The 18,040-nt window shown below is 40.1% G+C and overlaps 1 protein-coding gene across 2 annotated transcripts in view; it reads left to right on the top strand.

Annotated features, from left to right (window-relative positions):
* The window catches only part of LOC136694445 (solute carrier family 4 member 11-like), a 40,835-nt gene that overhangs the window by 7,075 nt on the left and 15,720 nt on the right, over window positions 1-18,040 (top strand). For both annotated transcript variants that reach the window (XM_066668007.1, XM_066668006.1), the window contains exons 2-9: window positions 3,009-3,050; window positions 4,104-4,196; window positions 5,179-5,222; window positions 5,676-5,895; window positions 7,053-7,134; window positions 9,390-9,513; window positions 10,172-10,375; window positions 12,178-12,262. In XM_066668007.1, coding sequence (XP_066524104.1) covers window positions 3,009-3,050; window positions 4,104-4,196; window positions 5,179-5,222; window positions 5,676-5,895; window positions 7,053-7,134; window positions 9,390-9,513; window positions 10,172-10,375; window positions 12,178-12,262 — 894 coding nt within the window. The remainder of the gene's footprint in view (window positions 1-3,008; window positions 3,051-4,103; window positions 4,197-5,178; window positions 5,223-5,675; window positions 5,896-7,052; window positions 7,135-9,389; window positions 9,514-10,171; window positions 10,376-12,177; window positions 12,263-18,040) is intronic.

Raw genomic sequence — 18,040 nt, 5'->3', positions numbered from 1 at the left:
TTGACATGAAACAATATCTCTGTTGACACTCGAGGACAGCACAGTCAGCAACAGGAAGTCAGCAGGCTCTCTAACAGGAAGTCCAGTGAAATAAGCAGCAGAACAACCACCACAACAGCCTTTCCATGGGGAAATAAATCCAGCAGCACTGTCAGCGAAACTCAGTTTGATTGCCTCGAGTGAAAGCAGCAAGAAAATAAGCATAAAGCTGAAAGTCATCTAGGTCCACAAAGTAGCAAAAAATATTTGTGAAGGGAATTATTAATTATTTTTTACTTTCTTTTCCTTTTTTTTTACCTGCAAAGTGTAGCTTACATTCAATAAAGTCTTGAATTTCATTGTAGTATGAATGAACAAGTGCATGCTCCATAGGGTGGGATCCCCACATGGGGGCAGCCATGTTTCGTAGAGAATTTCTAATACATCCAGCCACTAGGTGTCTGTATAATGACAGTACCACTTTGGAAAATAAAAGATTGTTGCATTAACACACAGCTGTACATACTGTAGTTTTGCACTAATGTCTGGAATCTGAGTTAAATTCTGAAGTTCAAAAAGCCATTAGTATTTAGAATTATTTCATGGATCAAGGTTATGTTCATAACTGTACTGTACAATGCAGTATCTTTTTATATTTAAGTTTTAGAATGTATGCAGGATCTATCAGGCCTCCTGTGACAAGAGTGTGCAGTTATGTCTACTTACCTATCGAGCCCCACGACCAGCATGTAAATTGGAGGTTGGGGGAGTGAAGGAACAGTGCTGACTTCTTCCCTCAACATCCACAGCTGATGTTCCCCTGAGCAAGGCACCTAACATCCAACTGCCCCTTGGGGTGCTGAGGATGTCTCAGTGCTCAGTGCTCACTACTCCAGGTGTGTGTGTGTGTGTGTGTGTGTGTGTGCTCTTTTTCCCTAGTGCATTTATATGTGTGTGTGCATGTGTGTATTCACAGCAGTAGATGGGTAAAATGCAGAAGACATATTTTGCTGTATGTATTTTGTACAGTGACAAACAAATGGACGTTTAATTTTACATTAATTGCACATTCGGCCATTGGTCATAACCTGCTATAGAGTTCTTTGCAACTTGCTTACACTTGCTTTTTTATGTTTGGTCCAATCAGCCACCAATTACAAGGTATTTTTTACTATATATTTTTATGGTGCTCCCCACAAAAATGTCCCCACGGAAACAATAGAAACTAAGGTAAAATCTCTCTCTCTCTGAAACACTGAATGAATATCAAATGAACTTTTAAATTTTAACTTTTGGTTAATGGCTGATTTAATGTGAATGTAAAAATTCATGGTTGTCATGTGACAGTGATCCATCCTGTTTCCTGTTGGATATGTCCAAATTCACACTGCACTCTATTGGCTACAGTAATTATGAGTAGGGGACACCTATTATCACTCTAATGCAAATTCATTTGCTCCTGTCTTTAATTCTAATTAGAGAAAAGAACAGCATATTTCAGAGTGTCTTGTGTTTTGCACCATACAAATATAGAAATAACCATATGTGGTCTATATTAATATCTGGCAGACTTATAAGCTGTTTGCAGATGTGCCACTGCTTCAGATACAGGTACATATTCATAACACCTTTTGAACCTGTTTACACATAGATAATGAACGATTAGAAAAAAATTATTCTATTTTTTTTCTGGGCATTTATTTTGAAAACAGTGTTGCATTAAATCATGCAGTGAATACATAGCAATACATACAATACATAGCAAAAGTGGTATTTTGCAGAATGGGGTGTTGACATGTCATTGTGGTGTGTCACATAAAGCTCACATGGAACTTGAGGGCCCTGCTGTGTCTGATCCATTTGACTTAAGTGCAACACACACTACCACAACCCTACCATGCCAGTATCCTGACCATTGAAGAACAGGGTGGTCAGAGGCTAACAATTTAAACAGAGCAATGGATGGACTGCACTGTGTAATTGTAGAAGTTCTCCTGTGTGGTGAGTGGAGATGAGAGAATGGACAGTGAGTGTAGAAACAAGGAGGTGGTCATAATGTTATGGCTGATTTTCCTACAGAAATGCATTGGGGCAGCCTGTGTAAATACTTCATAATAAATAAAACAATAAGGTGGATCAGAAATAAACTGGAATAAAATCTCTTTGCCCTCACTGGCAATAAGTGTTAACTGCTTTGGCTTTAAAGTTACAGGTTTTTTTGACAGGGAGGATGTGAGAGAAAAGAAAACACTGCAGCTAAAATAGGACTTTTGAAATAAGATTTCAGAGCAGAAAATCTCCCTTTAGTCTCCCCACACCCACCCCTTTGCCCTGAAGAGCGTTCGAGGCCTTTAAGTCTTTCATGCTTCACGCTATCAGGATTTCACATAGTATGTATAAATTACAGAGATGGGAAATTTCCATTAAACCCCAGTCCCTTTGATTGCTCTGAATACGCAGTTGAGTCTACAGTTTTAGGGGGAACAGAGAATGATATTTGTGGCTATATACCCTCCACCATGCCCACTCTCCTCCTACTGAACACATTCCTTTTACCACTGACATCAAATCCATATGTAAAGCCTTCCATATCATCCCTTAAACATTCTGGTTATGGTTTACACTTGTAAGAGGTAGTGTAAATGTGGCACAACTGTTTTTAATTCTGCTAAATGGAGAATGGAAGACACTGATAATGCCCCTGTGCATTGTATTGCATTGAGACAATGTGTTTTGTGAATCACAGATGTTTGTTAAACTATTAACCTATTTTTGACAGGCACAGTGTCCAAACATTTTCAGAGCACACTAACAATTCAACAACTTTAACATGCACTAATTGTGCACACAGTTTGTGTAAAAGCTTTGAATAAAATGGGATGCTGTGTGCTTATCATGCTCAATGCCAAATGTAGGCTATAGGGGTTTAAACACAAGCTAGACCACTTCATATGCATTAAAAGTATTTAGAACGTAATAACATCCATTGTTATTATGTTAATTGTGCTCCTCTGTTTTGTCTCCCACAGAGGCAACATCATCAGGGAATGGACATGTCTTCAGAAGGATGGGTGTGTACATTTGAAATAGCTTTGTACTTTCAGTAAGAACTAGGAACTTTGCCAGTCTGAAAAAAAGGAATAAGCTTCCTTTAAAAATGACATGTTTAGTAGTGCTCTGTTTACAGCTGTGATGAAGTGGGCTTCTTTGAGTGCCCATGAGTGGTTTGCAATGCTATATTAGTTAGTTTTGGATATTTTAGGTGAAACGTGGATATTTAAATGTCGTAAAAGACTTGAATAACATATTAATCACTTCATTTTTACTTCAGTGACTGTTTAAATTCAATGGAAATCAGCAAATACTAATGTAAATAGATAGAATTGTCATGTGAGGATTAACATCAATCAAGATTTTTAGTTTGCTACATTGTTTGAACACAGCAGCTGTCTCTCACATCGTGTAAATATTTCATAATGAATGGACCAATAAAAATGCTCCACAATTACTTGAAATTCATTTATTTTACATTCACTTCCATTGAAAGTTAAGAAGGATTTTCCTTCTTCTGTAAAGTTACTATTTTGGGAGTCAGGTGATTTTAATTGGGCAGCAACGATGCATGAACTCTTTATTGTTAGTCACATCGACCCAGAAATTTACATTATGTTTATGGCTGTCAAATCATTCAAAGCAGGGGAGGTAAGAGGAAGAAAACCTGCAGTGTATCTCACTTCATAGTTGTGCCCCTCCAAGCAGGGAAAGTATTTATTAGGCCTGTCTACTGTTATATTGGCCATGTGTCTGGTTCTGAGTGGGTTTTTTATTAGTTCTTCAGCATGCTCTGCAAACTCCAGCAGATGGTACATATATTCTGGAGGGTGGAAGCTGTGCTCACATAACATAAAGAATTTTGGAGACATTTGTGTTACTGGGCTAGAGATGAAAAATAGCCAGATTGACCTGTGATGACCACTCCCTTGATATGGTTATGATAACTGTGCTCTGGGAGATTTCTTTTTGATGTAAAAGCTGTGACATGTCACCAGGCAGAGAGAGGCACACAGAATGAGATTAGAATAGAGAAAAACATCCAGACTGTGCTCATTATTCTGTGCTTTCAGAGATTCAGCATGAAGAGGAGAGACCTGAATCACCCAAGACCCCCACAGATCACACCCACGACTATGAGACCCCCACACAAGCAAACAGTTCAGGTTAGAGAGAGAGAGAGAGAGAGAGAGAGAGAGAGAGAGAGAGAGAGAGAGAGAGAGAGAGAGAGAGAGAAGATAATTTATGTAGAGAAAAATGATAGAAAAGAATGAACAGGATACAGTTAGAGAGAGAGCTGAGAGGGATAGAGGGAGGGAGACAAGAAAAGAGAGAATACAAGCAAATAGAAAGAAAGAGAGAAAGAATTAAAGTTGAAGATTAAAGTTAAAGATAAAAAAGAGACAGGCACAAAGGTACCAAAGTATAAAAAATGGAAAGAGATGGAGAGATAATCTTGGAAACACAGAGAGAGAGAGAGAGAGAGAGAGAGAGAGAGAGAGAGAGAGAGACATAACAAATTCCAAGCCAAGCTATTGTTGAAGAAACTCTTCCTGATTGTTGCCTGAAGCCAAGAATAGAGGGAACCCCAGTAGTATTCCACCCCCTCATCACTCCTGGCAACATCTGTCTCTGTCTCTCTCTCTCTCTCTCTCTCTCTCTCTCTCTCTCTCACTCTCTCTCACTCTCTCTCTCACTCTCTCTCTTTCTCTCTCTCTCTCTCTGACACACACACACACACACACACACCTCCTTAGTTCGACAGAGAGCTGGCAGGAACTGTGCGTGTTTAAGATTTAGCCTGAGGATGTATGGTGATTGTTCTCAAGTTTGGGGCGGTGTGTTTACAGTAATGGTAGAACAGGCCGTGCCAGGCTACACTCAGCAGTAAACACCAACAAACAAGAAGGTCAGAGTTGAGGGACTCCATCTGGGTTTTTTTTTTTCTTTGTGTGTGTGTTTATATTTTCTGATGCATCCCTGGCACTCACATGGCTTTTACCTATTTATAACCAGAGAGACACAACAGAGAGGACTCAAGGCTTTTGGCTAATGAGGGGAAACACATCGGCTTACACTGGCGTGCTTCAGTGGCTTGTTGATGCATTTCATAAACTGTTTTGATTTTCATGTCTCCCATTTGTTCAGATTCTGACGGGTCGAGATTTGGACTCCTAAACACTTCCAGAAAAGTAAGCTTTCATCAATAGCTCCTTTAAGCCCTCACTTTAAACAAACAGACATAGTAATCGGAACATAAGTCAAACAGCACTCACATTTCCTAGGATTAAACAAATAAAACAAAGCATTTATAAATCTGCACCACACTTTGAATGAGCTCTGTATGAAATCACAGTGTGTTCAACCATCAAGGCATTGTGCATCTTTTACACAGTAATAGGAACCACACAGAAATATTATGAACTGATACCATTTACTTTAATCAGCAGCTGCACACACTAAAGATTCCATCATAAAGTTCTTAGACTGGAATGTCAGAGACGTTCGGTTACATTGGGTTAATGTTTAAGGGAATGTCTTAGCATTGGATAACATTACAGAGATTTGGAACTGAACTAACACATTTAACAAGATATTCATATCCAGGCCCTGCTTGGTCTCCCTCTGTGTGTGTGTCTGCACAGTATGTGAAGCTGATGAATTTTAAGGAGGAGGTGCGGGCTCACAGGGATGTGGACAGTTTCCTGGCTCAGGCCACTATTCTGCTGGACGAGAAGGCTGCATTTCTGGACGAGGTGCTGCGTCGGATGCTGGAGCAAGTGGCCTGTGATGGTCAGGGCAGCTTTAACCAGAGTGAGGTTATCAGTGCCCTGTTCACTGATGCTGGGGGACAGGAGGCCAGCGGTGAGCACCAAGCAGCTACACCACTGTCAAAAACATCTCAGAATCCATAACTTCAGAAGGGAAAGTTTTTGTTATTTGCTTATGTATTTCTGGAGCATTGTTTTTTGTGTGTGTGTCAAACTGGAGTTCTGTGACATCATGCTGGCACTTCATCACGTTCAGGGTCACAGTGGGTTCAGAGCTTACCTAGGGTGACCAGATGTCCTCTTTTATCCGGACATGTCCTCTTTTTTAGACTTAAAAAATGTCCGGGCGGAATTTCACAACGTCCGGGATTTTGTTTTTCTAGAGCTTACATAGAACTTCGAGAAGTTTCGTTCACAAACTAGTCCCGCCCTCCCCTACTCCGATTGGTTCGCTTGAGTGAGAAGGGGGCGTGGTGAAGTAGCCTAAAATCTTCTGATTACACGATCTGACTGTAGAGCTACCGTTATTGGTCGATAACCTTCTCTGTAAACATTTAATTGGTCAGTCTGCACGTCAGTAGTCCTTGTTTACGTCAGGCAAAGCTCATGTACCTACCCTCATCTCGAGCAGCTATGCCGAAACGTAAATGTAAGTTCTTGGATAAATTAAAAAATAAATCCCCATGTTTTCCCATGTGTAGCAAATAAAGGTGGACCTAAAAGCACACATAGGTTCAGCTAAGCATACAACGGCAGCGAGGGGAGAGAGCTCATCCACCCCCCTGAGACATGTCCTCTTTTTCACCATCTCAGATCTGGTCACCCTAGTTTACCACTATGTGCAAGGCAGGGGCACACACATGTTAATCCCAGCAGACGCATAGAAACTGTGTAATCAGATATAACCCATTCAGTCATGTTCTTGGAAATGGATGCGTAAATATATTTTCAGGATGTTTTTACAAGGAAAATCAATATGACGAGCTGTCTAAACTTCTGCACACTGCTACTAAAGCAACTACACTGTGTGGTTGAAAGAAGGAGCAGACCACAGCTCCTCTCTCACTGCCTCTAAGCATCTGAATGGGGCTCATTTATAGAAGCTCATAAAGCCTTTATAGAGAATTAAACGGATTTCAATTAAGGATTACTCATGGGTTAAATTGATTCCATTAAAGGGACAGTCTTTTAAAAGGATCATTATTTTGTGTATGTTTGTGTGTTCTTGACTGAGTTTACTCTCTCTTTCAGTGCACCTGCTGACCGAGACCATTCAGGGAGTGACCGCCACAGCCACTGGAGTGCGTTACCAGCAGTCCTGGCTTTGTGTGCTGTGAGTTACATACTGTAGCTACACTCTAATTATGTTGTTTTAAAATTAGAATGTTGTTAATGGAAATCCTAATAATATGTTAATATATGTTACACACACACACACACTCATGGAGAGGGTCAGCAGATTAAACTACCTTGGTTTTCATGTCACAGCGGATCGTACAGGGACAGAACACACCACATGCCTCCTTAGGACACTCTACACCTGTGCTGTGGAGAGCATTCTGACAGTGTGTTTCTGGAACTGAAAGCTCTGCTAAGGGGTGGTGCATACAGCCCAGAACATCACCGGAGTTCAGCTTCTGGGTGTATACACCAGCCGCTGTCTGAGGAAGACCAGGAGGATTATAAAGGACTCCACCCACCCATGCTATTGCCAGTTCTCACAACTGAACAGTGGCAGGAAGTAGAGAAGCATGCTGTCCAGAACCAGCTGGTTCTGAGACAGCTTCTCCCCCCAGGCCACGAGGATGCTGAGCAGCCTATAGCACAGTGAAACAAGTCTGTCACAAACTCACCTCACCGTACAAACTCACTTTACAATCTGGACTTGGCTTATTTACTGGAACTGTGACTAATAGCTCAGTCACACTGCACCCACCAAAGTCTTTTCTCCCCACTCACCTTGTCAGCCTACATTTAGAATTCATAGCTTATCTAATGCAATAGTAATGTAAATAGTGATGTAAACAGCTGCATGTTGCATATTTATGCCTTGTACATTTAACTTGCACAGTAATGTATGCGCTGGGTGTAAAGATAAGCTTTAAACATTTTTTGTAGAGTATAATTGTAATTCAAATATCAAATATAGATTTTTTTTGGCACATGGCAACAGTGTAGTTTTATGATGTCACTCCCTGTCCTGTACTGTCTTGTGTGTGTTTTCCCCACCATGTGCTCATGTAGCCCCATATTTCCACCCTAGTCTTAAGTCTTTAAGTTCCCTTGTTTCTCTGTTTGTTTCCCTTAGTATACCTTTCTATTCTGTCTGTAACTCTCTCTCTCTGGTCTGTATGTACCTTTGTTCTACCTGTCTGTATCTATCTAATTTGTTTCTACAGTTTGGATTTCCCTTTGTTTGCCTGTTTGGTCTGTCTGATTCTTTCTCTGTCCTCAAGTCTGTCACTTCCTGTTTGTACCTTTGTTCTACCATTATATCTGTCTGTTTCTTCTTATTATTTTACTCCTTGTGCTTGTCTGGTCTGTCTGTATCTATCGTTGTTGCTTTAGTCTGTTTGTATCTCTTCCTAGTCTTTTAGCAACGTTGTCCACCATTGTCATTCCAGATCTCTCTGAGTATCATCAGTCTGTTTCTCTCTGTATCTGTCTCCCAGTCTAGGCCTCTCTGTATCTGTCTCCCAGTCTAGGCCTCTCTGTATCTGTCTCCGTGTCTGTATCTCTGTCCTAGTATCTCCATCAGTCCACCCGACATGACAATTGTTATTCTTTTCAACAACAAAAAAAAACAAAAAACAAATTAAAAGTTAAAATATTACTTAAGTTTAAAAATGGAAAGCTAGAAAAATGTATTAAGTAAAAGCTCTGCAAATGCACGTGTACTGGTTTGTTCTGTTCTAGGGGATAATAGTGTAAGGCTTGGTTTAGATAATTTTAATAGTGTATATAATGCACTTTTGTATATTTAGTTTATAGAATATTGTGAGGCACTACGTAGCTGTAGACCTTTAAACCTGTGTTAATGTGATGCGACAATAAGCCTGATTTGATTTCATGTGGCTTGATTTTATTTAAGGCAGGCCTTTTTTCCTACAGTGTATGCTCTTCTGTCAGATATCATAATAGAGTACAGCAGACAACACAGCCTGTGCATACATTACTCTATGCAAGGCTGTCTACTACTGTGACCTAACTCATTACTGAATAATAACAGATGCTCTGTATGGGAACATATTTGTAGACACTCACTCATTCAGTGTGTCTCTGAATGTAAGGATGCCGATAGGCATTGTGTGTCCCTTTGGTGCAATAACAGCCTCAGCTCCTTTAGGAAGAGCCCTCTGGCACTAGAACTGTATTCTGTAGAGTTATAGAGCACCACCCAGTACCACTGGGAGGAGTTGGTACGTCGCTTGTGATGCAGAGCTTACTACTGCGTTGCAGAGCTTACTGCAGAAAAGGGCTACAAACACTGGAAGAGCTTTTATAATGAAATATGCAGTTCATTCTAAACACTGGTGTTCCACAGTACACTTCTAATCTCTTTTTTGTCCTCTATGTGGTTGCTTGTAGGTGTAACGTGAAGCTTCTTCAGCGGCGATGTGTGTGTATCTCTCGGCTGGAGAGGCCTCAGAACTGGGGGGTCAACTGCTGTGAAGTTCGTTTTGTCATCCTCATCCTCGCACCTTCCAGAACAGTAAGCATCCCCTTTTAAATGATCTATTCCAGTGTCTTTACAGTCATGTAGTTCTTCTTCCTCATGCTCTGAGGGAGCTTCTCCTTTTGAGTTTCATCTACCTCTTTATGTACCTACTAGGGCTGTACTATATTGTATCGTTCGCAATAATATCGTAATATTTTTGCTATTTATACACACACTCTACATTTTCTGCACTTGGGTTGTGTGGTAGATTTTTGTGCTACATTATTTTATACAAAATCAGAATCTTGGAAAATTACTGTGGTTTTCAAAATAAGCAAATGTTTACTGGTTTCTTTTGTCACTTCTATATATTTGAATATTTGAAACAGTTACATTTGTAGTAAAATAAAACTTTTTAATATATAAAACCATTTACTTCTATTAATTTATAATATATATTTAATTTAATATGTTTAATATTAATATAACATTTATTTTATTGCATTCGTGTGTTCTTGAAATTAATAAAAGTATTTTTCAGTGTTTTGTTTATTTCATCAATAATATCATTATCCCCAAAAAACCCTGAAAAATCATGATATTATTTAAGGACTATATCGCCCACCCCTAGTACCTACCTGTTCTTAATGTGTCTGAGATCATTTGCAATTGTATACATTAATACATTCCCATGTAAACCGCTTTTCTCCAGAAAAGCACGAAGACGGCTGTAGAGCTTGGCCACACCTTCGCCACCTTGTTCTCAGACATCTCCTTCAGGCAGAAGCTTTTGGAGACCAAGACTCAGGAGGATTTTAAACAGGAGCTGGTGAACCAGAGACACCTGCTCTCCTCCACCACCCACAGAGCCCCCACAGAGGAGGAGACCAGACCCCACAGCAACAAACCACTGAAGGTTAGAGTCAAGGACTGTATTATTCTACTATGTTCTATGAAGATGAGTCATTAGTTCTTAGGCACCTTTGGTAAGTATCTTTTGACAAACTGGACTGGCAATATATGTCCTCTGACAGCAACAAATAGTGGTCCCGGGGGTGTGGGTTCGAGCCCCGTTCTGGGAGACTCTTCTGTGTGAAGAGCTGGGTGTGTTCTCCCTGTGTCTGTGTAGGATTCCTCCAGGTGCTCTGGTTTCCTCCCATCAGTCCATAAACTCACATTGGCAGGTGGATTGTCTACTCAAATAAAAGTGTTCCTTGGTGTGAATGTGTATGCAAATGTGGGTGTGAATGCACTGTGACTCTGAACTGCATAAGCAGTTAAACACAAAGAGAATTGTCTTCTGACAATATTACTACTAATAATATTATTAACAACAAGAATATTGTGTTGAAGTTGTGGTCTGAAGTTTACAGAAAAGACCAGTAACTATTTGATTTCTTCAGCAAGCAGGAAAATTGGGTCCAGGGCAGAGAATGTTAGGCATTTGCATGTCACGTAGCATAACAACACAACAACTTAAACTAGGCTCCTTCAACTTATAACTGTTCATGTTCAAATCCAAAAAGCAGAATTTGTCCTTGTTAAGTATTAGTGATTTGTAGGGGGTTATGCAGCCTACTGTTAAGAATTTTCCACACAGAGGCCACCCTGAGACTCCTGCTCTAACTCCAACCAATAAAGAGGTACTCTGCAACAACATGATTGCCTGTTTTTTCCCCTCCTCTTCCTCTCTGCCCCTGTACAAGAAAAAGAAAATAAAAAAAAGAATAACACTATCAGGCAAGAGCAAGGAATGGCAAGCAGGCACACATCAGCTCAGCCAAGCCTGCCGTGTTCCCTGGCACCCACACATCCCCTGCCTATTGCACAGATGAATTATTTCCTTATGAATAGCTCTCTAATATAAGCAGTCTCTTTCCTCCCTGCGCAGAGCTGGCTACAGAAGGCAAGTGCTTCCATTGTTTACACACGCTGCTGTGTTAAGAATTCAAAAACTAATTCAGTTATCCATAGGAACAAATGTTTGAACATTTACAAGAGGAACAAACTATAGACCGTTCTCAAAGGCACACAAAAGGACGCAATAAATCCTCATCACCTTTTTTCTCCCCTCTATACTCTAAATTGCGTTGGCCATGCTTTTTCCAGAGCAGAGAGAAGGCTGCAGTTGCTGTGAAATGACAGCATAGGTTTCAGTACAAAATACCTTAGACATTTCTGGCTCATTTGAAGTCTGTTTTTCATCTTGATGCAGATCATTTTAGTTTTTTTCTAGACATAATGTATGAAATAAGCAAAATGGTCTGTCAAAAGCATGCGACACTTTCTCTACACAAAGATGAATACATTTATAATATTATTACTCTTAAATCCAGTTCTGTGAAATAGATTAAAAAACTTTCTTAGTACACTTTCTGCTTGTTCTTGAAATGTCAGAACCCACAAATAACCACCATGAAGCAGATGCACCACCCAAATAATACCTGTTTTTTGGCAGTTCTTTTGTGGTGGTAATGTCCATTGAATAACAGGGTGAAAAGTATATAACAAAATATGCAGAGCAACAGATGACCTACAAACTGTAACTGAAGAGTTACACTGTGCATTTCTATGGTTAGTGGAACTGATAAAATGGACAATAAGTTTAAAAACAAGGAGGTGATATATAGGTGTTATGGCTTGCACCATTTGCAATAATCCATGTTTGGCTCTACGGGTCACTGGTTTATGGACGATGTTGTTGTGTGTTTTATACAGGTAACAGATTTCCTGCAAGCTGGTCGTGGTATTTATGAAGACCTCAGTCGTAGACTTCCTCATTATCTTTCAGATTTCACAGATGGTGAGTGAACTAAGGCCCCATCCACACGGATCCGTTTTTATTTTAAAAACAGATATTTTCCTCTCTCCATTTTAAAAATATCCCTATCCAGACGAATGCAAAACCGGTTACATTATCATGCCAGTCCAGTAGAGACTCCAAAACACCATGACGCACAGTGGTTTAATCACAGATCAGTCCATACTCCCCACGTAGTGTATTATGCAAGCCATGAATTACTGAATCTAGATCTTAATAGTACATTATATACATATTAATACAGCATCATACTTCTACTTATTTATATAATGGAATCTGAAATCTAGTGCTAGCGCATATGTGCATATGTAGTTTAATGACTTATGTATTTCGCTATATAGGGAGTGAGGAGGTATTGGCATTTCAGCCAGAAACAGGCACGCTCTGTGACTTCAGCGTTTCCGAAAATATTCTTTACCCTCGTCCACACAAGAACGGGGACAACTGCGTTTTCAAAAACCTCCATTTTCAGTAACAAAAACACTGTTTCTGTGTGGACGGGAGGCCAAAACTGACAAAAATCTGTGTTTTTAAAAATAAACATATCCATGTGGACGAGGCCTAAAGCTTTGGTGTTCTGTTATTCCTGTTTCTTTATTCAAGTCTTTTTTTACCCTAAAATAACAGCTTGAAAATAATTGTAATTCACTGAGGGGGGAATAGGGGGAACAAAGCCACTTCTGTTACTACTTTGGGCTTAGCACTGCAGAAACTGTACTATGTAGCTTTTGGAAGAGGGTAGGAAACCCCCCCCCCCTTTCAGATTACACTGCAGCTGTAGAGATGGCCAGGAGCAAAATAAATAATAATAAAATAAATAATAATAATAATCTTACCTAGCGTTCTTTTAAATATAACAAATGTGCTTTTCAGCAGCACAGACTCGATGTCCAGAAAAATGGAGATGTAGACATTCTCTGGCCACTTCACTCTGTATGAGTATATGACCAAAGGTTTTGAGGATACCTGCTCAGTGTTAGGTAGGGAATTTGTCCCACTTTGCTGCAGTAAGAACTTCAAAACAGATAAACACTCTTCTAGCCAGTGCTTGGCCAGCCACTTCAGTGAAATCATTTGATCTGGTCACGGCTCCTGAGCTAACAGCTTTCTCTGGGTGTTGACTCCGTGTGAGGTGCTGATCTACAAATATGGGTACAAGATGTAATGTGGTGTGTTTTGTGTACTTGTGTATACACCTGAAGGCAGAGCATTGGGCCACAAGTCAACAGTAAACAAGCCAGTGAACAACAGTTTATTGTCACTTGCTTTTTGTTTCTGTTATTTATCTTTGCTCTTTTTTACTTGGTTCTTTATTGCTCATGCTGTTGTGTTTGGGTTCGCTTCTCTGCCCCTCTGTCAGTTCATTGTGTTTTCTGTTTCTTTTTTGTTCCTGTATTTTCTCCATCCCCTCATTATCCTCGTCACCTGTGTGTACTTTGTTATCTTGGTTTTTACTATGTTTATTTGTCCTTTGTGTCTTTCTGCTGTATATATTGTATATATTTCTTTGTGTTTGTGTTCAGTGTTGATTCTATCCCATAGTAGAGCTGAAGTTGTTTTTTCAGTTTTTGTTTTGTTTGCCTTGTTTCCTTATTGTTTAAATTCAGTTGTCATCAAGTGTTACATTATCACGTGTGTATTTACTTACTTACATATTTATTTTAACTTGAGGCGCCCCCTAGTGTATTTCATTTTTACAGGTGGTTTCCTACCCTCCTCCAAAAGTTACAGCGCAGTTTCTGAGCCTGGAGTAGCAACAACACAGGCCCTATTACATGTCAGTGTAGCATCACACCGGTAGCTTACACAGGGAGTGTCATTGCCACACAGCTTCAGGCTCCTGGGGTTGTGGGTTCGTGCCCTGCTCCAGGTGACTTTTTTCTCCCTGTGGCTGTGTGGGGTTTCCTCTGGGTGCTCTGGTTTCCTCCCACGGTCCAAAAAACACTTTGGTATTTGGATTGGCGACTCGAAAATGTCAATAGGTGTGAATGTGTGACTGTGTGTTGCCCTGTGAAGGATGGTGCGGATTCTGGATGGGCTCCAGACGCACCTGCATCCCTGAACTGGATAAGGGGTTATAGCAATGAATCAATTTTATGAATGAATTCAGGGTTTTACTCTGAAGATCCATTCCTCTGTGGATAACTTGGGCTAGCATGAGTGAGCTTAATCCCCCATGATTTAGCAAACAATGTATTTCTGAACTAGAAAAGGACATGTGATAATTAACTGGTTGCTTGGAAGTGTTTGGAAAAGTGTACTTTCATCCCTTATCTCCCCAGTGTTCAGACTGTCTATTAGCATGTTTAGCAGCTTTGTGAGAGACCATCCACCTTAACCGGACATAAATATCAATGGTTTTTAAAGAGATCTATATAATTTCAAATACAGTAATTACACAGATACATTTGTTATTGTTTTAATGGTTCTCTTGAGTTTTGTGATTAGAACATTATGTTCAGTGTCACGTGACATTCCTGGACAATGTCTATAATATGGCTGGTGAGTAATATGTGATCATCATTGTAACTTTGCAAGTATTTCATAATTCTGAGTCTCCTTTTCTGTTGCTGATATAATAGCAGTGGCATAGACAAACCATAGCAGTGCTTCTTTAGTGGATTTGCAGCACTTTGGGATGGACCATTTAAATGATTTTGTGCTGTTACAGGGTAATGTGAGAGAAAATGGCAGAAGGGCAATGAATCTGCTGTAAACTACAGTCCTGCCTGTGCTTTGCATTGTTTTTGGAAAGACTTTTATCACATACAGTGTATGACCAAATTTTGTGAACATCTGCTCATCCAAAATTTCCTCTCAAATGAAGGCTATTAATAAGTAGTTTGTTCCATTTTGCTGCAGTAACAGCCTCTACTCTTCAGGGAAATATGTGTGTACAAGAGCTATTGGAAATTTACTGTGAGGATTTGATGGCATTTCCCCACCAGGACATTAGGTCATGATGTTGTGCAATTACAATATTTTGGATCAGATAAGCCACAGCTTATCCCAAAGTTAATAATGTGCCTCCCTTGCTCCAGAGATTGTGGATTCACTATTTCACAGCCCAGTGCTGGGTTGTTTCTTCACTCTTCATGCAGAATCTTGCATTGAACATGTGGTGGTTTTCCATTGCATGGTAGCTACTCGGCTCAGCATGGCGTTACACACCATGGGCACTTGAGTTAGCAACTAAGTCGCATACAAATAGACTTCAGAGTCGACTTGTAATTTGTCCCTAATGACTCCTGAATCTACTCTGACTCGTCACAATTATATCCAGTTCAGGGTCACGGTGGGTCCAGAGCCTACCTGGAATCATTGGGTGCAAGGCGGGAATACACCCTGGAGGGAGCACCAGTCCTTCACAGGGCAACACACACACACACACACACACACACACAAAACACATTCACTCACACATTCAATTTTGAGTTGCCAATCCACCTACCAACGTGTGTTTTTTTTTGGACTGTGGGAGGAAACCGGAGCACCTGGAGGAAACCCACACAGACACAGTGAGAACACACCAAACTCCTTACAGACAGTCACCCGGGAATCGAACCCACAACCTGCTGCGCCACTGTGTCGCCCTCGTCAAAATTAACATGTGGAAAATAAGCATCTTCCATTAACTAATTAACATCTTCCTTTCCATTAATTTGGGACTGAACACAGCTCTTTGCATTTAAGGTGGAACATAGCCGCAACTATGTGCTATTCTACTAACCTGCAGCGTCCACCGCAGTGTATAGAGACTATAGTGCTGACTATGTTTTCCCTTCCACAACCAAAAAACATTTATACATGTTTTTTTTTATTTGTGGATCTACACAAATAGCAGCACAAACAATAACTGCAGCATGTTATACATCCATATTTATCTTTGCCATTTCCAGTACACCTATGGTATCGGTGTTCTCTGTAGCCGTTACCAATACTGTGTTTAAGGGCCAGTATCGGTACAGATACGGTATCAGCATCGGTGCAACACATTATTTTTCATTCCTAGTTGCAAGTCTGTCTCTCTCTGGAGTTTTTCTTGTCCACCAATCCAAGGAGTGTTTGATCCTCCTCAAAAGAACACAGCTGATTTTGACAAGCTGCCATTTTAATCTTCACTCTGCTCGTTTGAAGCCACGAGTGAGCAGGGCCTAAAAATGTAGTTGAAGTAGTTTGCCTAGTGGAAAAGCCAATCTGAGCCAAGCCGAGTAGGTACCATGCAATGGTAAAGTGCCAATGGTGAATTTAATCTCTAGCTGCTCTAGAGTGCCAATTTCATTTCATGCTTTTCAATGAAGATTACACAAGCTGTGCCTGCACAATGACTTTAGGAGATATACAGGAGTGTGGCTGTACTGTGGAAATTCTGCAGCCCCTTTTCAATCAGTATAGAATTTTTTTCAGAGTCAGAAAGCCCTCAAAAAGCAGAGCACAGTCAATGTTCAATACCTCTGTTGTGATGTGCTGAGGGTCTGCACAGCTCAGTCAATAGCTAATTCATTTTTCCTGCTCATCTTTCTCATTATGTGGAGTGAAGTTTAACAAGTAACATACCTATTGCAAAACTTGCAAAAAGACATTTTACTGATTTCTGCAGTGGAAAAAACAGCAGTGTGTGTGTATAGAAGATACATCAATTAACTGGAGACTAGGTGTATACGAGTCTGCCTTAACATTATGACCACCTTGTCTTTATATACGTTCAGCACCACTGACCATACAGGATGACTTTGTAGGTGTAAGGATCTATCCCTTTTCTCTGTTTTGGTCTTGTTCCTCTCCTTTTGTTTTTTAGCCACCCTCATCTGTGAGCCCTGAGTGTGATTGCATAGGTGTTACCCTTTGTGTACCATTTATAAGCTCTGTCTATGTACACTTACTTTAGCATAAATTAATGGTGTATTCAGTTTTGTTGCTTATACGTTGTTGTTTGTGTATTCAAGATTATTTGTTGTTTATCGTGTTTGTCTATTAAAAATTGCTTTCATTCAATGCCCTGCATACTTTGTTTGCCCACGCTCATGCAAAATCACTACTCAAAATATTTCTGGAGGCAGCACTGCTTTTGAGGCAGAAGGAATGTAACTGGCTACCAGCCAAAAGGTGAGGATGAACGTGATTGGTTAACACACATTGGGCCTCATTTATGAAAAGCAAGCAGAATTAATTTACAACAAATGTCCATTTTCTCATAAACTACATGCAGTTTGCTGTGTTTTTTTATGAAGGTTTTAAAAATGAGGCTCATTGGGCAGAGATTTTCAAATACCGCTCTAGGAGATGAAACATGGACTATAGTCCATAATTGTAAAAATACAAAGAGCTTCTATATGGTCAGTTGAGCTGAGAAAATGAACCGTAAGTGTAGAAATAATGTGGTGTTCATAATGATATGGCTGATAGGCGTATATGTCTGCACTGTGAATGTGAAGAATATGGGGCAAAGCTGGTGTGAGCAGACTATTGGCTGCTGTTGTGCAAACAGTTTGAAGCATACAGTCACTGCACATTTATTGACCAAACCTTATTGACCAAGCTATTGTAAATGTTGCTGGAGAGACCTTTGTTCAACTTTGATGGAAAGAAAAGCAACTAGTCTAAAGATACGGGCCTGTGTTCCCTTGTTGTACATGCATTGCTGTACAATGGTACAAAAGTCTGTGATGAGTCAAAGCAGGCTCATACATTTTTTCATGTTTTTTTGGCAAACTATGTTTTGAATTAACAGGGATATACTATTGTGCACCTGTCCATCTG

Source organism: Hoplias malabaricus, chromosome 4 (assembly GCF_029633855.1).
Source record: "Hoplias malabaricus isolate fHopMal1 chromosome 4, fHopMal1.hap1, whole genome shotgun sequence".
NCBI classification, from domain to species: Eukaryota; Metazoa; Chordata; class Actinopteri; order Characiformes; family Erythrinidae; genus Hoplias; species Hoplias malabaricus.
Note: the sequence above shows the minus strand (reverse complement) of the source record. Positions and strands in the feature narration are given on the sequence as shown.